At 34.5% G+C, this 25,883-nt stretch overlaps 1 protein-coding gene across 1 annotated transcript in view; it reads left to right on the plus strand.

Annotated features, from left to right (window-relative positions):
• Positions 1-25,883, plus strand: part of KHDRBS2 (KH RNA binding domain containing, signal transduction associated 2) — a 684,497-nt gene that overhangs the window by 197,057 nt on the left and 461,557 nt on the right. Inside the window, exon 3 of the mRNA XM_060022069.1 lies at positions 14,878-14,994. Coding sequence (XP_059878052.1) covers positions 14,878-14,994 — 117 coding nt within the window. The remainder of the gene's footprint in view (positions 1-14,877; positions 14,995-25,883) is intronic.

A 25,883-nucleotide genomic window follows, 5' to 3' on the forward strand; every position in this document is an offset into this window, starting at 1 on the left:
ATGTCCTTGAAATGTCCTTTGATATTATTCCACCAGAGCCTGGGTTCATTACTTAAAAACTCCATGCCAGCACTGTCTGTAAAATAGCACTTCCTCAGAGGTTTGGCCTAAAAATTAAATAAGATAATTAATATAAAGCACTTAGCATGCCTACAGGATTTCTAACTCTTATTCTGGTGATTATTGATTTAAATAAAGCCATCCTTTTTTGCATGTTCCTTTTTTCTATTCAGCATTCAACTTTGGCACTTTAACATTTGCATATTCAAGTGGGAAAATTTTACAAGCTAGTAATAGACCAATATAAGAAAATATAATCACACAAAGTAATTAAGGAAAAATGTAAAATTATATGCATTTTCATCTTATCAATTTAGGAATTTTTATCCTTATTTATCTATATTATTTTTTTCCATTTTTTATTGAAATATAATTGATATTCAATATTTTATAAGTTACAGGTATATAATACAGTGATGACAATTTTTAAAGGTTATATTCCATTTATAATTGTTATAAAATATTGGCTGTATTCCCTGTGTTGTACAATATATCCTGGTAGCTTATTTTATACATAGTTGTTTGCACCTCTTAATCCCCTACCCCTATATTTCCCCTCCTGCCTTCCCTCTCCCCACTGATAACCACTGGTTCGTTCTCTATATCTGTGAGTCTGCTTCTTTTTTGTTATATTCACTAGTTTGTCATATTTTTTAGATTCCACATATAAGTGATGTCATACAATATTTGTCTTTCTCTGTCTGACTTATTCACTTAGCATAACACCCTCCAAGTCCATCCATGTTGCTGCAAGTGGCAAAATGTCATTCTTTTTTATGGCTGAGTAGTATTCCATTGCATATATATATATATATATATATATATATATATATATATATGGCACATCTTCTTTATCCATTCATCTGTTGATGGGCACTTAGGTTGCTTCCATATCTTGGCTATTGTAAATAATCCTTCTATGAACATTGGGGTGCATGTATCCTTTCAAATTAGTGTTTTAGTTTTTTTTTTTTAATATGTACCAAGGAGTGGAATTGCTGAGTCATATGGTACTTCTATTTTTAGGTTTTTTGAGAAAACTCGATACTGTTTTCCAAAGTGGCTGCACCAATTTACATTCCCACCAGCAGTGTACAGGGGTTCCCTTTTCTCCATATTTTCACCAACATTTGTTATTTGTGTTCTTTTAGATGACAACCATTCTGACAGATGTGAGGTGATATCTCATTGCAGTTTTGATTTGCATTTCCCTGATGATTAGTGATGTTAAGCATCTTCCCATGTGCCTGTTGGCCATCTGCATTTCCTCTTTGGAAAAATATTTACTCAGTTCTTCTGTCCATTTTCAATTGAGTTGTTTGTTTTTTTGATGTTGAGTTGTATGAGCTGTTTATATATGCTGGATATTTAACCCCTTATTGGTCATATTATTTGCAAATATTTTCTCCCGTTCAGTAGGTTGTCTCTCTTCATTTTGTTTATCATTTCCTTTGCTGTGCAAAAGCTTTTAAGTTTAATGAGATCTCACTTGTTTAGTTTTGCTTTTATTTCATTTGCTTTAGGAGATGGATCCAAAAACATATTGCTGTAATTTATGTCAAAGCGTGTTCTGCCTATGCTTTCCTCTAGGAGTTTTATGGTTTCTGGTCTTATACTTAGGTCTTTAATTCATTTTGAATTTATTTTTTTATATGGTGTTAGAGAATGTTCTAAGTTCATTCTTTTACATGTAGTTGTCCAGTTTTCCCAGCACCACTTATTGAAGAGTAAAGCCATCCTTTTTTAATGGTCATATTCTACATGAATGGTTAATGGGTTAATCTGTAAATAATAGTATATCAAATTTATTAAAATATCCACCTTTTATTTAAAACATGAGAGAAAAAACATAGCATACTAAATAAAAGTATAGTGAAACATATATCCTTACACAGGAAAACCCAAGATATACTTTCTTCACAGTGGACAGACTGTTCTGGATTGTAGTGAATCACTGCTTGTGCTTATTAGTTCATGATTTAAAGCAATTATGTTCAGATATGCTGGGCAGAATTTTACTACAGACTTTGCCACATGGATTATCAACCTCTTGCAAGTCAGTTGAGAAAGCAGTTTGCCTATGGAGAAGTAAGATATGATGATAAAGATTTTGAGAAGAAATTGGTTAAAAAATATAGCTGGCTTTTTCTCTATGAGCTAGTCTCTCAACAATGACATATAAAAATATTCCCTTTTAGTAGCAAATGCAAAAAATATTGACCACTTCTAAAATATGTCATTTGCCATTTTGCATCAAAGCACTTTAAAACCTTTTAACACCACAGAAGTAGAAACTAAAGTACATTAAATATACTGTCTGTGGTATAATATTCTTCAGAATATTAGATCTTAGGTATAGAATAATTATTACATCTCATGCACACTTTCATGAATTTAGTAAACTTTCCTTTCAATTCCTGTCATGAATTCTATGGTATAAATGATAACAAAGAAATGATCCTTTTTTTGTTTCCTCTGATAAAGAGTAAATTATAAATTAAGATACTTTATTTTTAAAAGTCAAATAATCATCAGTTTTAATCTTTGTTTTGGAGAAAATTGTTAAAAATTCTTCACCTACCTAGGGATGAACTCATATTTGTGGGTTTTAAAACTTGATAATTTAAATAATCAAAACCACTTTACATGTTTAATAATATGTTCTAAATCTCTGATAAACCTGTGAACCTTTGATAAATATGTTAAGAAACTTGATAAAAGAAACCACACACATACTCCTCAAAATAACATTTTTTATAACATTGTTCATTACTTGTATATTATTTTAGTATTATCATCATTGGATTCAAAAGCATGGCCAGAAATTTCTAAACCTCAGTCACTTGGAATTCACATTTAGGCTGCTTTATGTTCATAAAATATGCCAAGGCATTATGTGGTTGGAGTGAATCGCAAAATTGCTGTAGACTACTTTAGGTGATTTTACAAAGAAGGCATCATGCAAATATTCTTCCAGCATTTACTGAGTCATTTTGCTGAAAACAACAAAAAATGCCATTGTAATTATGTTAGACATGTATTTTTCAAATGTATGGTCAAATGCTTTATCCCTTATGTTGTAAAAGTATTGATACTTAGCGAAACAAACATTTTATTATTTTTTTTTAATCAGAGGAGACACTATACCTATTGATATTGTGCCTTCCTCATGTATTCCATTTGTGCCCAATCTTACATTGCTTTGCGACATATTATTTCTCTCGCTAGATTATTACTTATTCACTCAACAATTCATTTCTTCCTTCAATTTATTTAATAGAATACCTACTATGTATTGAGCTGTCAGACATCAATTTGGTCAATTAGGACAATTCTGAAGGTAACTGAGTCAAACTGAAGGTAACAATCATGTCTGTATGGTGTTTAAAGGGGAAGAACAAAGAAGCTGGGATTACTCATCATCTTGTGACCTTTCTGTTTCATTTCTTTTATTTATTTATTTATTTATTTATTTATTTATTTATTTATTTATTTATTTAGATAGTTAGTTAGTTATGACTGCGTTGACTTTTCGTCACTCTGCATGGGCTTTCTCTAGTTGTGGCGAGCGGGGGATACTCTTTCTTGCATTGCGCGGGCTTCTCATTGTGGTGGTTTCTCTTTGTTGTGGAGCATGGGCTCTAGGTGCGTAGGCTTCAGTAATTGTGGTACACGGGCCCAGTATTTGTGGTTCACAGACTCTAGAGTGCAGGCTCAGTGGTTGTGGCACACTGGCTTAGCTGCTCCGAGGCAGATGGGATCTTCCTGGCCAGGGCTTGAACCAGTGTCCCCTGTGTTGGCAGACGGATTCTTAACCACTGTGCCACCAGCAAAGTCCCATCGGTTTCATTTCTTAATCTCAGTTTCAAGAGTCAGGATGTCTCTGGTATATGATTCTCTGGCCAGGTGGTCCGTGGCCTGGGGGTCTGTGAGCTCATCTTGCCCTGGAGAAGCAACCCGAGTTTGTACATTAATGATGAAATGTGATGATACAACAGCAATTTTAGTCACCTGATGCTGGATGATTAGTGGTCAGTGAGCACAGGACTGAGGTCAGAGGGGACAAGCAAGGGGATAAAGTTTTGGATGGAGATTAATCACAAACTCGGTAAGGGAACTCAATTTTAGGGGGACTCCTTTTAGAGTACACCAACACTGAGAAGTCTGCTCACAGCACCCAATCCTTTAACTAATGTTGATCAAAGTGTTGGTATTTAATGAGCAAATGAAAAAAAAATAACTTTTTTCTTCACTCTGCTACTGAATTAATATCTAACCTTAGGAATTAAGGCATATCCTTTTAGGATGGTTGGCATTATGTTGTATACAATAAAATACTAAACAATACAATAGGTGATTTTTAGGCAGCCTAAACCTTGAAAAAACTAGATACCAGCCCAGAAACTGAAAAGCAGTTGGCTATTTAACTATGTTTAAGTTGAAAATAAATGTATAATTGGAATGGAATGTAGGCTCCATAGGGTCAAGGAACTTTGTTTTATGCCCTTCTCCATTCCTCGTGCCTGACACATAGTAGATGTTCAATAAATTCTTCTTGAATGATTATGTCCTCATCAAACATAAGCTCATATACTGACATCATGACATTGTGTGGAGAGGAAGAAGACTTGTAAAGAACAAACATCACTATTTTGGACATGTAAATGCAGTTTATAAGAGACATATGTGACACTTTCAGGATTCTATACAATGGCACCACTGTGGTTTATTTAAAGGTTTTTAAAATTCTGAAATATAAGAATATAGCAAGTATTAAGCTGTTATTTTTGTGACTATTTAAAAGGCCAAAAAAGTATCTGTTAAGTAATTAAATTTGCAAAGATTTGGATGAAAGAAGAATTATGTACCTATGTGTCACTGTGCTGAGAAAACATTTAGTCATCATGACTCTATGGCAGTCTCATCTGTGTGGTGCTCTAGAAACAGTTTTTATTGGCAGTTGTACACACTGAACAAATTAGGGTTTGGGTTTGAATCGTAGTAGTAATTATGATTAGGGCTCTTAATGTTGATACTTTTCACTAAATAATAGAGTTTTAAACGAATCTTTTCAAATAATAATACCTTGAGCTTGGGGAAGGTGCCCTTAGAGTTGTATAAATGGGGCAAAGATGGGCTCAGGAGACATTTCCAGACACTCCACACAGGATGAAAAACATTTAAAACATGACCAAATGTACTTTAGTTGCCTATGAAAGGAGACTGTGATTTGCACATACAAGTGCTCAAACATATTGAAGGATTATTTATAGCAGAACTAATGGGACATTAATTGTGTGTGTTTACATTTTAAAAATTCATGTTCAGTTTTTATCAGCATGTTCTCAAGGTGTTTTTTTTTTGCCATTTCTATGAAACCCAAACCATTATGTATACTATGGTGTGACTTTAACATACATCATATTATTTTGAAACTTGAGACAAATACTGATTAAGCACAAGGTAAACCCCACCAACACATATTAAAGGACCCACATGTTTATAGTTGATACTGATGGATTCTTTTTCACTAGCTGTGTATGCTTCCTTCAAATTCAAGTACTTCCTTCTGAAATGGGATTGTTTGATCTTATGACAAGCAAGAGTAATTGAATATGAAAGAGAATGTATATGTATATATATTCTCTTTCATATTCCTTTCCATTATGGTTTATCACAGGATTTTGAATATAGTTCCCTGTGCTATACAGTAGGACCTTATTGTTTATCCATTCTATAATACCAATTTTCATTTGCTAATCCCAAACTCCCACTCCTACCCTCTCCCACCCTCTCCCCCTTGGCAACCACCAGTCTATTCTCTATGTCTCTGATTCTGTTTCATTAATAGGTTCATTTGTGTCATATTTTAGATTCCACATATAAGTGATATCATATGGTATTTGTCTTTCTCTTTCTGACTTACTCCACTTAGTAGATAATCTCTAGTTGCATCCATGTTGCTGCAAATGGCATTATTTCCTTCTTTTTTATGGCTGAGTAGTATTCCATTTTACATATGTACCCCATCTTCTTTATCCGTTCATCTGTTGATGGACATTTAGTTTGTTTCCAAATGTCTTGGCTATTGTGAATAGTGCTGCTATGAACATAGGGGTGCATGTATCTTTTTGAATTATAGTTTTGTCTGGATTTGCACAGGAGTGGGATTGCTGGATCGTATGGTAATTCTATTTTTAGTTTTCTGAGGAACCTCCATACTGTTTTCCACAGTGGCTGCACCAACTTACATTCCCACCAACAGTGTAGGAGGGTCACCTTTTCTCCACACCCTCTCCAGCATTTGCTGTTTGTAGAGTTTTTAACGATGGCCATTCTGAATGGTGTTATGTGGTACCTCATTGTAGTTTTGACTTGTGTTTCTCTAACAATTAGCGATGTTGAGCATCTTTTTGTGTGCCTATTGGACATCTGTATTTCTTCTTTGGAGAAATGTCTCTTTAGGTCTTCTGCCCATTTTTTGATTGGGTTGTTTGTTTTTTTTGTTGTCTACTCGTATGAGCTGTTTGTATATTTTGGAAATTAAACCTTTGTCAGTTGCATCATTTGCAAATATTTTCTCCCATTCTTTAGGTTGTCTTTTCACTTTGTTTATGGTTTCTTTTGCTTTACAGAATCTTGTAAGTTGATTAGGTCCCATTAGTTTATTTTTGGTTTTATTTCTATTTCCTTGGTAAGCTGACCTAAGAAACCATTTGTACTATTTATGTCAGAGAATGTTATGCCTATGTTCTCTTCTAAGAGTTTTATGGTGCTATGTCTTATGTTTAAGTCTTTAAGCCATTTTGAGTTTATTTTTGTGTATGGTGAGAGGGCGTGTTCTAACATCATTGATTTACATGCAGATGTCCAACTTTCCCAAAACCACTTGCTGAAGAGACTTTTTCCCATTGTATATTCTTGCCTCCTTTGTCAAAGATTAATTGACTGTAGGTGTGTGGGTTTATTTCTGGGATCTCTATTCTGTTCCATTGATCTGTATGTCTGTTTCTGTGCCAATACCACACTGTTTTGATTACTGTAGCTTTGTACTATTGTCTGAAGACTGTAATGGCTATGCCTCCTGCTTTGTTCTTTCTCTTCAGGATTGCCTTAGCAATTCTGGGTCTTTTATAGTTCCATATGAACTTTAGGATTATTTGTTCTACTTTTGTGAAAAAGGTCATGGGTAATTTGATAAGGATCATATTAAATCTGTAGATAGCTTTGGGTAGTATGGTCATTTTAACAATATTAATTCTTCTAATCCAAGAGCATGTCATATATTTTCATTTCTTTGAATCATCTTCAGTTTCCTTTATTAATGTTTTTTAGTTCTCAGTGTATAAGTCTTTCACTTCCTTGGGGAGGTTTATTCCTAACTATTTTATTTTTTGTGTTGCAATTTTAAAAGGTATTGTTTTTTGCATTCCCTTTCTGATATTTCATTGTAAGTGTAAATAAATGCAACTGATTTCTGTATACTAACCTTGTATCCTGCTACCTTGCTGAATTCGTTTATCTGTTCTAGTAGTTTTTGTGTGGAGTCTTTATGGTTTTCTATATATAGTATCATACCATTTCATATAATGACAATTTTACCTCTTCCCTTCCAATTTGGATACCTTTTATTTGTTTTTCTTGTCTGATAAATAATATTGACAAGCCTCTGGCCAGGCTCACCAAGAAGAAAAGAGAGAGAACACAAACAAAATAAGAAATGAAAAAGGAGACATAACAACTGATAACACAGAATTACAAAAAACTAAGGGAATACTATGAACAATTATATGCCAACAAATTTGATAATCTAGAAGAAATGGACAAGTTTCCAGAAACATACAGCCCAACAAAACTGAATCAAGAAGAAATAGATAATTTGAACAGAACAATCACTAGAACTGAAATAGAATCTGTAATTTTAAAAATCCCTACAAACAAAAGTCTAAGACCAGACGGCTTCACAGATGAATTATACCAAACATACAAAGAAGAACTTATACTGACCCTTCTCAAACTCTTCCAGAAAGTTGAACAGGAGGGAACACTGCCAAGGACATTCTGTGAAGCCACCATCACCCTGATACCAAAACCAGACAAACAAAGACACCACCAAAAAAGAAAATTACAGGCCAATATCTTTGATGACTATAGATGGAAAAATTCTCAAAAAAATATTAGCAAACCAAATCCAACAACACATAAAAAAAAGTCATACACCACGACCATGTCTTATTCATCCCAAGTTCACAAGGACAGTTCAACATATGCAGATCAATCAATGTGATACACCACATTAACAAAAGAAGTCAAAAATCACATGATCATCTCAATAGATGCAGAAAAACATTTGACAGAATTCAACATCCATTCATGACAAAAAGTCTTACCAAAGTGGGGATAGAGGGAACATATCTCAAAATAGTAAAAACTATTTATGACAAACCCACAGCCAATATAATACTCAATGGTGAAAAGTTGAAAGCCTTTCCGCTAAAATCTGGAACAAGACAAGGATGCCCACTCTCACCACTTCTATAAAACATTCTTATTTTTCTTCCCTATGTTCTTGAATACTCATAATTGTCTATTTTGTTAAATTGAAAGTAGTTTTCTTTGATAGAGTCCTATGTAAATTCCAAATTGTGTTATTTAATTCTACAGACATAGCTTGATATTTTTATGATTGAATAAATCTCTATTCCCTTGATTACTAATGTTCTTTGTTGATTGCTGTGGTGAATACCTGAAATGTTGTCTTTTCCTGTCTATTTATACAAGAAGGCTATTTTTTGATCTGCAACTGTGGTCTCTCTTTGTGCAGTCTGCCCCAATTGCTTTACTTTTTTTTAACAGCAGCAAACACAAGGATAGACTAGTAAACACTGATTTAATGTTGAGTTCCCAAAGCGCAGAACAGAAGCTCTGTGAAGTCTTACCAGTTAAGAAGGGGATTCACCCCCAAATCAGGATTAGGATGGAGATAAAAATAGTGTTCAGGTATGAACAGATGAGGACAAGAGGAATTTGAGGATCAGGAGGTGAGGGCGTTCAAGTCCAGCTGTGTCCTATGAAAGAAGAAGAAGGAGCAGGGGTGGCATCAGGAGACTCTTCACAAGTGGCCAGATGGTCAGCACTGCCTTTTGTCACAAAGCAGGTATAGACATGGTGCCCACAAAGGAGAAAACTAGATGAGGTGCAGCACCTCTCCTAGTAGAGAAGGAATGGAGTTGCTGGAGTTAGTTTATAAACAGGTGACTAGAAAAATGCCACTTGTGAACAGGTTTATTTCATCCAAGTATTCGTCAGATATTATTAATCATGAGGAAATATATTAATAATAAGGAAAGAGCAAATGGGAGTCTATAGATAAGACATTCTAGGGTATCCTGGTTGAATTGGTAAATATTGAAATATGTATGCCCAATATTATTAAATTTATATTCACCTGATTTAAAAGTGTTCTTGGATTCACTCTGTTAAAAATGTTCCTAAAATATTTTTCTTAAAATGTCTCTCGTTTTATGATAAACACTTGCTTTTTCCGAAATTATGTTTTGTCACTTTACAAACTCACTGAAATATGTTCTTTCTATTAATTTTACTTGACACAGTTTAAATTTTTGCTTTTGGAAAAAAAATAAAAATCTGATTAAAATGCTCAGAAGAATTTTTGAATATAAAATTATTACAAAACAACAGCTTAATGACTTCAACATTAATCATAAATGAATGCACAAATTTAATTTTCTTAAAACACATGTGGATAAAATACTTTGAAATTATTTGAAGATATCTAACATACTGAAAACACTCTATTGAGTGTTCACTCTATTGAGTCTTAAGACTCTATAGAGATTCCCAAGTTACCAAATTGCGGCTAAATATTGAAGGCACTGTTGTGTAGCTCTTGAGTTATTTTCTGTGTACAAAAGAGATTTGCTCTAATGAAAAGGTTAGGACCAACCGTTGTCAGCGAACTGACCATTCACCTGCCATGATTATGTTACTTGGCTTTGTTTGAAGGGGGACTGCACATAGACTGAAAGCAGAGGAATGACAATGTCTTGTCAGAACACAACTTTTCTACTGGCTATTTTCAGAACTAATCTAAAAATAAATTTCCAAAACCTAAGCACAAGTTCAAAAATCTGTGATCAGTTTCACGATTACTTCTGATGTGTTAAAATCTCGAAAAGAAATGGTGTCCAGGCTTTCCTGAAAACAAGTCCACTTGAGCGAGGAAGAGGGAGAGAGGTGGGCTGGCAGTGTTCTTTGTGGGAGTTTGGAGGGAGGCGCCCTGGTTGTGGTATAGGCAGCCCCTTCTTGCCACCCCACGCGCATGCGCTATGAGCTCATCCACGTGGGGGACTCAGCAGAGTGTGCTTGGTACATGGTGAACTTTCAAAAAAGGTTAATTGTAGCAAGTAATAGAGATCAATAGTTATAACAATATAATACATAATAAATACAAAAAATAAAATATTAACAATATAAAAATAATAAAAGAATTAAGGATTACCAAAGTCAAACTTCACTAGAGGTGTCAGGTACAATTACAGTCTACCGAAACAATAATAATGTAATAATAACAGCCTATATTTGTCGAGCTCTTATTGTGCATGTATTAGTATTTTTATTATCTCTATTTACAGATAAGAAAAATGAAGATTAGGGGAATGTAAGCAATATAGCCAAATTGGTACAGCTAGTGAATTTACAAACCCACGAAATCGGGCTTCAGAAACACGCTCGTAAGAATTGTGCTCTACATATTCACTGATGTTGGGGCATTTTTACTTATCCAAATAATAGTTGTGTATTAAAAAAAAAGTCCTCTGAGCCATTCCCCAGTGTTGGCTCTAAAAACTCCAGATATTAGGGAAGAGATGAAATCACTTCAGGAAATTTCAACTATGATTAAAAAAATAAAATACTTTTTGTCAAAAGCAAATGGTAGATTGCACATTTATAAATTATAAAAACATATTAAAAGAAGAACTGATTGCTTTAAAAAGTTACATAATTAATGTTAATCAAGAAACATATTTTCTGTTAATTTGTGAAATTAAGTCTCTGATTATACAACATATTCATTCTGTTGGATGTTTGTATTCTATTCCAAAAAGTAGAGTTTGTGAAAGAATTAAAGGTGATGTCTCTCTTACAGCTTCAGCACAATTTGGTTTCAAATTGGACATTGGTTAAAAATAAAGCTACTGTATTGAAATAGATGTTGAAAAATGTGTCACAATAATCAAGGCAGAGGACAAACTTCTGAGAGTTGGGACTATGTATATATTTTGTCAATAACCTGTCTCCAGCCAAGACTGCCTGAAATGCTACCTCTTCCTCTCAGAGTCATAAGCACCCCAATGGAGACATCACTTTGAGTGCTTTGGTATTTTTGAATTTGAAGCTTTACTACTACCTGCAAAGGGACAAGAAGGTTATGTAGAGTACTAGAAGTCCAATCAAATTTTACTCAACTGGATTGCTCTATTTGATTTCTTTTAAAAGTTGTACAATTGTCAACCGATTCAAAGTATATGTATAATTTTCAAGTAGAGTGTGAAAAAATAAAATGAACACTCATGAACTTCTAAGTAACAGTCTAAAATATTACCTATTGCTTTGACACGACCTGTTTGTTTCTCTTTGATCACATTCCCTACTATCCATTCCATTCCCAGAGTTACTAAGGTCTTGAATTTTGTGTTTATTATTATACCTGTTATTTAAAAATTGGATGTACTACTCATGCATATATTCATAATTTAAAAATTATTGAACTTTGTTGAGTTTTATAAAAACAGTGTCATATGTCTAGAGCTTGAATTTTTCACTCAAAGTTTTATTTCTAGAATTTGTTCATGAGATTTCATATAGTTATGGGTAATTTATGTTCACTGCTGTAAATATTCCACTATGGGTATGTGACAATGTACTTACTCATTTGTGTCAGTCATGGTTCTGATGGGAAAATAGAATCCACTCTCTACATAATAGTTATAATGTGTAATTCAGGACTGACATGACTCTTGGAAGATGGGGGAAGGGACGTTAGGAAGGCTGCCACCAGGGGACATGAAGATCTGAGCCCCACGCCTGCAAGGACCTGGGACTGGGCCTGTGGAGTGGTCTGTGGGGCTGCCCTATCAACAGAGTAGGACTCATGTGGAGGTCAGTAAGCAGCCGTGTCTGACCACTGTGATTTGCCAGGAGTAATGGACTGCAGTTCATGTTCACCTTCTAAATCTCATGCAACCTTCTGTCACTGGCAGAATCCAGCACCAAAGGAAACACATCGTAAGGAGTCCTATGCACGTGTCTGAGGTGTGGACACATGTTAGTGTGGTGTCCAGGTGAGGGCACACCACCACTGAATTGATGATTTTCCCCAGTTATTTTTGTTCCTACAAGCCTTGAGACTTTGAACATTCTTGTACACATGCTAAGATTTCTCTAGAGAATATACCTGGGAATGGGTATGTGAGGCATGGGTTAAATGCATTTACAGATTTACAGGACGATGCCAGCAGGGTTGTACTTACTCACAGTCCTACAAGCAGTGTATATGAGTCTCTGTGGCTCCACATTCTGGTCAGTGTTTGGTTTCTGACTCCTTATTTCTACCACCATAATGTGTGTGAAATGGGATCTCACTGTGGTCTTAATTTGATTTTTGTTTAACTGTTAATAAGGTTGAATATTCTCCCTTTTTCTTTGGCCATTCTCTTCCTTCTTCATGATTATACCTATTATCTTTTGTTTGTCTTTTCCTTACAGTTTTATACTTGGGATTGTAAACTAATAATTTATTGTTAACATATAATGTAAATAGTCTCCAAATTTGTGGCTTATATTTTTTGCCTTTCTTATGGTATATTTTAATAAACAGATATTCTTAATTTAATCAGGCTTTTATTCTACTCTTAGCATATTTTTACATCTTGTTTTAGAACTCTTAGACATTATTTCCTTATAATTTCTCTTATGAGGAAATTCTAAAATTTGTCTTTCAGACCTAAGTCTATAATCCATCTGTATTTATTTTTTTGCTATGGTGTACAAAGCAATTTCACTGTTCTTATTATGGAGAGGCTGTTATGCTCTACATTTGACAGTTCCTTCTTTCCTTAGTATATTAGTTTTCTACTGTTGCTGTAAGAATTACCACAAAATTAGTGGCTTAAACCACAACAGAGTTGTGTACAATCTCCCAAGACTGAACCAGGAAGAATGCAATGGTAAATGGGATTGTTCCCTTAATTTCTCTTTCTGATATTTCATTGTTAGTGTATAGAAATGCAAAGATTTCTGTATATTAATTTTGTTATCCTTTAACTTTACAGAATTCATTGATGAGCTCTAGTAGTTTTCTGGTGGCATCTTTAGGATTTTCTATGTATAGTATCATGTCATCTGGAAACAGTGACAGTTTTACTTTTTCCTTTCCAATTTGGATTCTTTCTATTTCCTTTTCTTCTCTGGTTGCTGTGGCTGGGACTTCCAAAACTAGGTTGAATAAAAGTGGTGAGAGTGGGCATCCTGATCTTAGAGGGAATGATTTCAGCTTTTCACTTTTAAATATAATGTTATTAGTTGTGGGTTTGTCATGGCCTTTATTATGTATGTGGCACTTCTGTTGAAAATCAGTTTGACCATCTAAGCATGGTCTTTCTGAACTTTATATTGTTCTGTTTACCTTACTTGCCTATAGATATGGCAATCCACACTCCAGTACAGCACTAAATAGCTGTGGTAAGAACAGGTATCTTGACTTTATCCTGGATTTAGGGGAAAAGCATTTAATCTTTTACCATTAAATGTGGTTTAGTTCTTACTCTGGGATCACAGGTTTAAAAAATAGAATAACTCTGATTTAGAAGACAGTTACCTAATTTTATTTTTCTCCATTTCATGTGCCCAACATAGTTTTTAGTGCAATTTAAGACTTTTGTATTTTTAAAATTAATGAGTGAGTGATTGCCTGAGTCACTTGGTGTGGTGCTGTGCCTTTAGTAGCTGGCAACATACTCTGATATCTGCTTTTAGTTTCCTTGTTTTTAACCATATTTTAGGATTATTAAATAAATTAGATAGGTTCCCCCACTCCCAGAATTTTCCATTTAGGCAAATGGTTTTGTATATATGCTCTATCTAGCATTTTAAACTTTTCTGTATGTGTTCACATCTTTTATTTGCTGATCCTTAGAACAACTCTTTAACATAGAGAAGGTAAGATCAAAGAACAGTTGAATCTATTTCCAATCATTAAATTTGGAATGGAATGTTATAGGCATAGACAATACTTATCAAACATAAATATTAAATTTTACTTTAAAAAAAATTAAAAATATTTACTTTTACAATTTTGAATGTGCATAGACATGTTAAAATTGTTTTTTATTTCAATAATCTGATTGGAGAGAAAAAGCCTTTAAAAATTTTGTAAACCCTAGTGCTTCTCCCTAATTTTATTCTTGAGTAATTTATTTATCTATGTGATTATATGAGTAAATGATATGTTCAAAATATTACTGACTTTGGCATTCCTTTGGAAAGAAGTGTCTTTTTAAAAGTGGATCTAATCTCGGAGGTCTGAGATGGTTTTCTCTCTCTCTGTGTGTGTGTGTGTGTGTGTGTGTGTGTGTGTCTGTGTCTGTGTCTGTGTCTGTGTGTTTGGGTATGTGAATAGCATAACTCTCTTCTCCATGGTAAAGATTGAAAAACCCATAACCCATCAGTTTTGCTTGGTGTAAATTATTACTTTTCTCTATTTAAAACAGACATTCTATTGATTTTGTTTCCTAGTTCAATTTTGTGGGGAAATTGCTTGGACCAAGAGGAAACTCCTTGAAGAGGCTACAGGAAGAAACAGGTGCTAAAATGTCTATCCTGGGCAAAGGATCAATGAGAGATAAAGCAAAGGTATGAACTTTGAATTTGATACTTAACATACACAGGGAGTTACCTGTAACAGGACGGTCACATTTACAAGCACATATGAGCTGTCCTCCAATTATTTCCCATGAATTTTACCCTTTGGGATTACTCTGTTGCACTTTCTGATGTCTCCCCTATTTTCATAAAAAATCAATTACTGGTCTTTTTCTCCCAAAACATGTAATTCTGTATTTTTATTCTTTTTAGTCCTCTGTGTAGGTTGCTGTCAAATCTTTTCGTTTTTTTCTGCGTCCTCCATAGGATGTTTCTATATGTGTGTGCTCATTTTCTTTAATTCCCTGACTGGATCCCTGTTCTTTCTTCAGCTGTATCACCGGATCCCATCCACCATATCATTCCCTCATTTTATCTCTCTGCTCTATTTCACTCAGATCCTCTTACCTGAAGCAATTTCAAATACTTATCTGCAAATCTAAGAGAATTTCACTTATTTTTTGAAATGCTTCAGTGATATTAAACAACTCACTTGATCCCCAAAGAAAAATAAGCTAAAAACTATTATCAACTTGGATATTTGAAGTGATTTATTTTGCATCTGAACTACATCATTTTCCCATTTCATAAAGTGATAGCAATTTTCTCTGTGTTAGTATTCTGTGTTAAAATAACTATTTATAGAGATTTATTCAAAAAGTATGTCTGTATTTTCATATATTCTTTAATTTTTTTTTTTTGTGATATGTTCTCCAGATATCTCAAAGTCTTACAACAGAAACTTCATTTTTCATGCATTTATTCTCTCACACTTTCTTTTTTCCTCACACATTCTTTAAGATTTAGATTAGGCAGGGTCTCCTTCCTTAACCATAAACATATTTTATTGAAATTTTCTGTTTCTCTCATTAAACTGTTAGCTTCCATGGGCCAGAGAAATATCCTAGTCAGCTTTGCATACCCAGAGTCAAGTGTAGTCTCTCCATATTTTTTTAAAGCAAATAGGTGTATATTTTTCATTCCCATGTATTTGGACATTTTTTCCTGTTCATACTGGTTTCTTTCTTTCCTGTGAGCATGTTAGGTACCAGCATAAGTATTTGAAAATCTAGCAAGAAAAAATTTGGTTCTATTAAGTTTCCATTAGGTTTAATTTACTGATATTACCCATTACAAAGTCCTGTTTCTATATTGATTACTTTTTGGGTGATCCATCATGTTTGTTTCTGCTTTGAGTATTTTCATTGCTCCTTTAAAACATAAAAGAAAATGAAAACATTTAATAGCAACAACATCAATAATAACGTATTCTCCTATAAAATATGCTTTTTAGAATGTAGATAAGACTTTAACTGCTAAGGACAACATGGCTGAAATAAAACCACAGACATGGGTGTGAAAAAATTTACCTTAGTAAACACTTGATAAAAATAAATCCTAGGTAAAACTTTTATTGCTATGCTGCTATTTTGCTTCTCTGCCACGTGACCTGAACAGAAAGGAATATTTTATGTGATTTTATATTTCTAGCAAATAAGTAAAACTCATCTGATTCTGCAGTGGAAGTGTATATATGTGTCTGTGTGTATTTATAGAGTGACACAGGCATATATTCCTATATTAATTACAGAAATATTTGTAATTATTTACAAATAATACATTATGTGTCACACTATGTGTCATTGCAGTTCTGGTTCACAGTAATAAATGTGAGAAAAAAATTTCCTCCTGGAGTTTGCATTCCAGTGGGAGAGACAGACAATAAATAAGTGAATAAATAAATTTTCTACTTTCAGGCATTGATAATTGTTATGGATTAAAATAAAACAGAGGAATGGCAAAGAGGTTAATGATGGGAGTAGTAGTTTGGTATGATGATTAAGTAGAGCACTGGATTATGAGAAGGAACCAACCCAAGAAAAATCAGAATGAGAGAGAATGCAAGTGTGATGGCTCTGAAGGAGAATCTGTGTCTTTATAACTATCCTGGCAACCGTAGCCATATTTTTGTTTATAACCATACTTATTCCCATTTAGCTACCACCCAATTTCTTTGCTGACCTTCATAGCAAAATTCTTCGAGAATGTTATTTGCAATCAGTTGCTCTCATCCATCCTTTTTTTAAATTTAAAATTTTAATTTATTAATAACGTTGACTGTTGCATGCATTTATTGGCTAATTGTATCACTTCTTTTTAAAATCTCCTAATCTTGCCTTTTTTTCCCCCTTGCAGTTTTATTGAGATACAATTGACATACAGGACTGTATAAGTTTAAGGTGTACAGGATAATGATTTGACTTACATACATCATGAAATAATGATCACAATAATTTAAGTGAGCATTCATCATATCATATATATAAAATAGGAGATAAAGAAAAATTATTTTTTCCTTGTGGTGAGAACTCTTAGGATTAATGCTCTTCACATTCCTATGTATCATACAGCAGTGTTATTATCTACAGTCATCATGTTGAACATTTCATCCTGAGTACTTATTTGTCTTACAACTGGGAGTCTGTACCTATGACCACCTTCCTACAGTTCCCCCTTCCCCAACCCCATGCCTCTGGTAACCACAAATCTGATCTCTTTTTCTAGGTGTTTGTTTTGTTTGTTTTTGAAGTATAATTGACCTGAAACACTGTTAGTTCCTGGGACACAACATAGAAATTCCATATTTCTATACATTTCAAAATGATCACAACAATAAGTTATCATCTGTCACCACACAAAGATATGACATAATTATTGACTATATTCCCCACACTGTACATTTCATACCTGTGACTCATTTATTTTATAACTGGAAGTTTGTGCCTCTTAATCTCCCTCACCTATTTCTCTCCACTCTCCCCTCCCTGCTCTCTGGCAACTGCCTGTTTGTTTTCTGTATCTATGACTCTGTTTCTGTTTGTTATGTTTGTTCATTTGTTTTGATTTTTAGATTCCGTATGTAAGTGAAATCATATGGTATTTGTCTATCTCTGTCATTTCACTTAGCATAATACCCTCTAGGTCCATCCATGTTGTTACAAATGGCAAGATTTCATTTTTTTAATAGCTGAGTAATATTACACTATATATCTATATCTACATACCACATCTTTATCTATTCATCTATTGATGAGCACTTCCCATATCTTGGCTGCTTCCCATATCTTGGCTGTTGCTCAATAATGCTGCTATGAACATTAGGGTGCATGTATATTTTTGAATTAGTGTTTTTGTTTTCTTTGGAAAAATACCCAAGAGTGGAATTCCTGCATCATATGATAGTTCTATTTTTAATGTTTTGAAGAAACACCATACTGTTTTCCACAGTAGTTGCACCAATTTGCATTCCCACCAACAGTGCAGGTCACTCTCATTCATTCTTCATTGTCTCCTCCTCAGTTCTTGTGACTGGATCCTTTTCTTCTTCCAGACCTCCAAGCCCAGGACTTGGTCTTCAGACTTCTTTCTTCCCTTCATGATCTCATTCCATCTGTGTACATCCAGCTCCCAGTCTCTCCTGCAGGTTCTAGATTCATGTGTTTAACTACACACTCAACATGTCTATGTGAATGTCTAATAGGCATTGAAATATAATTGTCCAAACACACACGTACAAATATGTAAATGTGTGTATATATTTATACACAGAGGTGTATATATATATATATATATATATATATATATGAATGAAATATATATGTATTATTTATTTACCTACATGTATGGCATTTATATACTTACCTATATATAAAGTACAATATAAACACATATACAGAGAAAGAGAGAGAGAGAGATTGAAAGAATAAGAGAGATACCTTTGTTGACTTTTAGGGCCCCAGTGAATACGCTATGAGCCATGGAGTCTCAAGATTTAAGGATACCTTCTCTTTTTGTCTTGTGTTTGTTCAAAAGTAAATCTCATAGAAATAGAAAATGAAAAACAGCACATATTCAATTGAGTGATACTTGGTAGCTCAAGCCTACAAAGTTTAGTTGTGTTTATTTAAAGTTTATATCAGCAGGCATTAAGGAAATCAACACAAAACTGCAAGCCTGTTTTTCACATTCTATTGAATGAAAAAATAAATAAATGCCTGAAGCATCACTAGGTGCCCCTTCTGTGCCCACCAGCAAAGCCTGAGCCCACAGCCTGCTCCTCAGGCCCAGCGTCAGGCACCTGCCTTTGTAGACAAATGTGTTTGTTTAATAGCCTTGTTTGCAGTGACTAGCTTGCCTCAACTTTCTAGGAAATAATGCAGATTGTTTTTCTGTATTGGTTATGCTGTTAAGGTGCTACACAATGTATGTCTTAAACTTGAGTTTTTCTTTATGATAAAAGGAGATATTTGAATAGTTATCTAAGTCAGGACAAAATAACTATGCAAGAATATTTCTTCCATCTCTGTTGCATGCTCAACTACATGTGAAATATCAGGCTTCATAGAAGATAATATTAGACATGACTCAAACCCTCACAGAAATTTTAATTAAATTAAACATCCTGATCTAACACTTCCTTAAAAAAATAAAAAATAAAAAACCTTAAGAAAGTATAAATCTTTGAATTAGTAGGTGGAAAGAATGATATGGAAAACAGTTCTTGTGGTCTAGTGTAGTAAGAATATTCTAACAAGTTTAATGTTTTTATTTGTGTTATTTTGTTTTTGACTCTGGCAGAGAAACACTCATTTTAGTTTAGTTCACCTAGCCAATAACTCTATAAGAAGAGGAAGGAAACAAAAACCAAAACAAAACAAAATGCAGTAATATCCAGTAGCAAAACCCTACCTTATATTTCATTCCCATACTGGTCAGATCCCAGAATATGTCAACTCACATTATAAATTAAAAAAAAAAAAAAAATCCAGGAATTCTTGAATAGAAGCTAACTTTTCAATTGTGATGATAAAAGGTATTCTCAGAGTAATCTAGAAAGTAAAAATATACAGTGTGTTTGCAATATTTCAAAATACCTCAGGAAGTTAACTGGCAGTTCAGAAATTTCTTTGAAGTCTGAGTCCTCCAAGCAGCATATGGCCTGTTCTCAGTAACCATGGAGCTGCCGGCCTCACCAGCAGTTGCTTCTGTGAAATCTTGAGGGGAACCGTGGCGCTTTGGATAGAGTGCTGCTATTTTTAGTGATACTGATGGCAGAGACTGGTGAGGGAGAACAGAGGAGGCAGTGGTTCTAAACGCTTATCTTTGAAAAGAGTGAGAAACAAACATGTTATCGCCAAGAAAAACGGTTAGGAGAGGTTAGGGAAAATCAAAGCCTGAACATATGCAGGTAAGTGAGGTAACAGGAGGAAAGCAAATTTCTTGCATAGGTATTCAGTGTCCTTAATTGGAAATCACAAATGACCAGGTTGCCAATAAATTTCGTTGTAATGAAAGATATTTTGGCATTTTTATTAATAAGCTTTGTTGAAATTACGGGGTGTGGTCTTAAAACATATTTTTAAAGTGAAGTGCTGTTTGGTAGAGTTTTATTTGAAAATGTGTGATCATTCTGAAGGCAAGACTTTCTCTCTTTGATGTGCTAATACCATGAGCAGTTTCTATTTTATACTCTATCTTCTGTATTTGGTGATGGCTACTTTAGTAAATCCTTTTGGATTTCACGGCAAGATTGATTTTCATCAACAATAAAATCAACTAAAACCCTCAAAGTGGTACTGCTTGCCTGGTGGGCAATGTGGGTGCGAACCCTGGGCCCAGTGTCCTTCCCTTGTTTGGCTTCCGGGCTGAGCCTCACATCAAACCCCAAATCCTACAGTACAGAGGTGACACCATGCTCACTGCTTGTCAGCCAGGCTGGGACTGTAAACTCCTCTTTCAACTTGGTAATATCCCCAACAACAAAGCAGTTTGTAATCCCACAAAATCAAGAGTCTGGACACTCTGATTTTAATTTTAGCTCTGCCCCCACTCTGATTGTAATTTTAGCTCTGCCCCTAATAAACTGCACAGTAAATCAACAACATTTCTTTCTCAGCCTCCTTTCTGCAGAAAAGAATGCCTAGCCCATCTTGGCTTCTGAACAGAGATGGAGGAATATGCATACTTTGCTTAAATATCACTTGAGTGTGTGAAGGACAAGGAATGTATCATAAGTTATAGATAGGTGCGATTTTATTTTTTATTTATTCTCTGCATTCTTCTGTTTCTCTGATCTGAATTCTGAGAAGTTGGAGAACCAGACTAAAAGCCTCCCCTGAACAGTAGCATATGTGAGAAAGAACATTTCATTACAAATACCTATTTTGTGAGGACGCAATGAAACTTGTGTTTCAGTGGTAACCAATACAAGGTTATTTCAACCTATTTTGGATTCCAAGTGACCAAACAATTAAAATAGTTAGATTTGAGTTGAAGAGTGAACTGTATCATGATGTTAGTGAGAAATAATATTTTCATATTAACATCTTCAACTCTCTTATATATAGTCTGTCATTCACTGTACTGTGCTTTGACCTTGGAATGAAAAAAAAAGCCATAGATCTGTCCAGGTTCAATTCTTCGTAAGCTAGTATTGACTGAAAAATGATTGCACAACCCCAAAGTTGAGAATTATGTTTTATTCAGTGGACAAACTGAGGACTTAAGCCCGGGAGTCAGCCTTTCAGACATCTCTGAGGGACCATTCTGAAGAGGTAAGGGAGGAGCCAGGCTATATGGGAATTTTTGCAACAAAAACCAGGTAGTTGGAACATCAAAAGATTACTGTTAACTAAAGTAAAACCAGACCTCTTAAGTTAATGAATTTATCAATCGCCTATGTATGGAAAGATACAAGAATCTGGGCTCAATGAAATTATTCCTTTGACATGCACCTTAACTATCTAGGGCCAATATTCTGTTTTTTCCATCCTGAGTCCCCTCAGGATGCACAGTCGGGGGCGGCTGCAGTGGCTGATGGCTTGATGGCCGCACATCCTTTGTTTACTGATATGGCAGGTGACATTCTTTGTCCACCCTGGAATGACAGAGCCTGATGTGGTGATGTTTTATGTATTGTGAATCAAAGTTATATATTATTTTGAATTGTTAATTTCATCTAGGCTAACTTTATTCACAATTAGACCAATTTATAGATTTATTTTATAATTTTTGTAGTTAAGACCTGCTATTTGAAAACTTTCAAGGACCTAATGTCTCAGCCATAAACCAAGGATTATACATTTTTAATGTTACTAGTGCTGTCATTTTCCCTCCATTGTCACTTGTCACTTGTTATTGGGACAACACTTGCTTCCCATGAGGACTGAAATGAGGGAATCACAGAATCAAAATTTCTCACACCATGCTGTAGGATTTTAAAAAATGTATTAAGCTATTAAAAAATAGAAGACAGAGAAATTTCTAGACATTTCACATTTTATAAACCAGAATTATAATGATATGTATCTTTTCTACTACTGAGGAAGGCCTATCTTTTTATCTTGAGCTGTACTCTCCACCTCGAAATATTACAACCAAAATTCAAATGAGATTTACTCCATATGGAAAGGGAATATTTAAAATTCCATGTTCTGTGGCTGTTCTAAAGATGGCTGCAAAATCTTTGACAATGCTTTTAGAGAGAGAAGCATAGGGTCTAATTCTCTTCCCCTTGAGTCTGGGTGTTTTAGTGACCTGCTTGTAACTGCAGAGGAGGGGCTGTATCCAGATTTCTGAGCGGAAGGGGATTCAGTGCTCCCCCCGCCTCATTTGCAAGAACACCCCCTCTTGGAGCTCTAAGCTGCCTGGTGAGGATGCTGACAATCCTGAGTCTGCCTTGCAGGTGCCAATGGGAAGTCCCAGAGGAGCTCAGCCTTTGCCTCATCGTGGTCCAGGCCCTGGAGGTGCACATAAGGCGCCCAACAGATGACGGCAGCGGTCACTGCGGCCCAAGTCCTCCTGTCTGCAGCCCCAGAATCTGGAAGCAGATACAATTATCCCTGTTGTGCTCTGTCTAAATCCCTCACCCACAGAATCCATGCACAAAAATAAAATGGTTAGTTATGCAACACTAGATAACTGCAACACATTCGTACTACTTTATTTATAAAATTAAATGATTTTCAACTTTGTTAGCCATTCTCCAAATACTAGATTTGTTCTCTTGTTGTGTTTCTACTGTCCTCTCGTGGCAGTTATTACAGACTTTGGTAATTTCTGAGTTTTTGTGTGGGTTTGTTTGTTTGGTTTTTCGCCTGAGTTTTTGTGTGGGTTTGTTTGTTTGGTTTTTCGCCTGTTTTTTTTCTTTCTCTTTGTTTTGTTTGCTTTTACTTGCAATTTATTTTGAATTTGTTCAAGCATATTAGTGTTTTATCTCAAAGTTGCCAGTAAAGGAAAAGGCTTCTAAGAAAGCAAATTTAGTGATTTCTTCTTGGTAGGGCATTTTATGAGGGACCAGACACAAAAACAGAATGTTCTAGTTAAAAAATATTAGGCTAGTCATAAAGCTGGTTTAAGGTCTTTGCACTTTTGAATATCTGGTTTAATAAAACCAGATATAGTTAATTGGGTAGGTAATTCTAATTCCTCTGTAAGCCTTCTTAATTTTATTACAACCTGACAAAGCAAGTGCTCTGGCATTTTATCAGTGATGCTAGATGGTTCTCAGAAGGGGAAGTAAATTGCACCCTACTGAAAGTTTTGCCCCAGACCAAGATTGGGACAGTTTTCTTTCTTAGTCCCTCTTTTTGACCAAGTTGAATCATTGAAGATTTGTCTTAGCCAAGAAAAGGACCACTGACATTTTTGTGCTGAGAACCTTAACCGAGTTTGTTGCTTTCTCATTCATTTCCTATATTTTTTATAAATGGTAGAATTTAGACATGGGATCAAGTTATGCAAATGATACATCATTATGATTATCTGCAATATCTGTACCCTTTGACATTATCTCTTTTTTACTAATTTCCTATATTAGATAAGAATTTCTCAGCAGAATCCTAGGGTGATTCTGTGTACTGGTATACATTTATATATTATTAGTATACTTTATATTATTTAGTGCTATATATATATTATATATTTAGTGGTCTATCTCCCTGTATGGTGAGAAATGGGTAAACTGGGTTTTTTGTTATATGTATAAATATATTTTAAATATCAATATTCACTTTACTTTTTCACATTGGACCCTATCTTTGCTTTGCCCACATACCTAGTAACCAAGGTAGTAGACCCAGATGAACATATCATTGCTTTAATAAAATTGGATATGAGAAAGAAAAATTTCCTAAATAGTTTTATTTTGCTCATGGTAAGACATAATGCATTTTTAATTTTATGAGTAATTTTAATAGCAAACCGAGTGGTAATGGTTACCTAAAAAGTCAAATCATAATCATATTTAATCTCTTAGAAAAGCCTTTGATGAAAAGGTTGTTGTTGTTATTTGCATGTTTTTAGAAAGATGCTGTTAAATGTGTTTTAAATTGTTGAAACTTGACCCCAATACAAGCCATGTTCTTTGAAGAGAAACTTGGACAACTTGTTGTAGCACAGCTTGGGGCATCTGGAGATAGAGTTGAGAGGATAATGGGCCCAGAGTGGGCGTGCTAGAGAGACATACTGCACTTAACCCAAGTGCGCTATCGGCACTAATTCAGGTTCTGAATTTCATTAGTTGCTGTGATGTTTATTTGACTTAGTATTCTTTCTCCTTATTAGTTTTTGAACTTCCTAAGTCATTCAAAAGTTGAATAGTAATTTTATCAGTCATAAATATCTGAATATTCCTTATCTGAGTAGAATCATCATGAATACCAGAAAATTTGTTTGAACAATAAAATAGTAGAGAGCTCTGTTTTCTGGCTGTAGTTACTGATGCGATAGAGCCCACAGAAAGACAAAGAAGTCACCAGCTCCTCAGTCTAATGAATAACAACATTCCTGAGCTCACTTTTGTCTCCTGTGTGTATTGGTTCAAAATGTCTAAGGAAGTCAAAAAGACTAAGGAAAATGAAATGCCAAGGATACAAATGAAATTATATATTGTTGATGAAAAATTAATCAATCGATATAAGAAATAAATGGAAAATTTTATTAGTGCCAAATAGAGAATTATAACCCAGGAACAGCATCTCAGAAAGCTCCAAGAACTGTTCCGCCCATTAGAGGTCAAAACACAGTTATATTAGGTTTCTGAGACAGAGGGCTGTACATTAAATGATGTATTATTCACAGAGTACACACAATTCAGATCTAAGCATTATTGTGGTGGGTCACACCACAAACCTAAGAAGGAATATTATATCTTCAGTTGTCTCTTTGGTGCTGGGAAAATGTTGTTCTTTATGGTTGAGCAGGTATTTCTGCTGATGGGGGAGGTCTTGTCAATGCCTAATGTAGATATAATGCACAGTACAGGGGAGAGAAGAGACCAAAGGGCAGAGAACATTTTTTATGTTTAAATTTTTCTTGTCTTGCCATAAAATATGAATTTTATTTCACAATATTTTGCTATGAACACAATTGTACCATTGACTTTTTGCAGCCAAGACAATGTTTTGTACGCTTTCAGGGATGCAGTCACAAGACATTCTCTGTCACCAGCACTTAAGCTAGTTTCAGGAGCAAGCATACCTAATGTCAATAAATGAAACACTTTTCATGTAATTTTTCTTAATATCTAATTATCACAAATCACCTAGGCTCCTTATAAATGTATTTATTTTTAAATGTTATCTGCAAAGATATGTATTGCTTTGTATATTTTTTGTTCAAATGGAGCGTTTGCTTAAACTTTGAAAATACTAATGTTTAATTTTTTTGCTTTTTGAGGTCAGAGTTTTGAGATAGACTGTAAACTGGTGTGCCCGTGTTCTTCCCTGTGGTTTACACGAGAAGAGGCACCCCTAACCTATAGGAATATGATTGCTAACATCTACAATTCTAGCATTGCTACTGGGTTAAAAAAAACAGGC

This window comes from Delphinus delphis, chromosome 10 (genome assembly GCF_949987515.2).
Source record: "Delphinus delphis chromosome 10, mDelDel1.2, whole genome shotgun sequence".
NCBI lineage: Eukaryota > Metazoa > Chordata > Mammalia > Artiodactyla > Delphinidae > Delphinus > Delphinus delphis.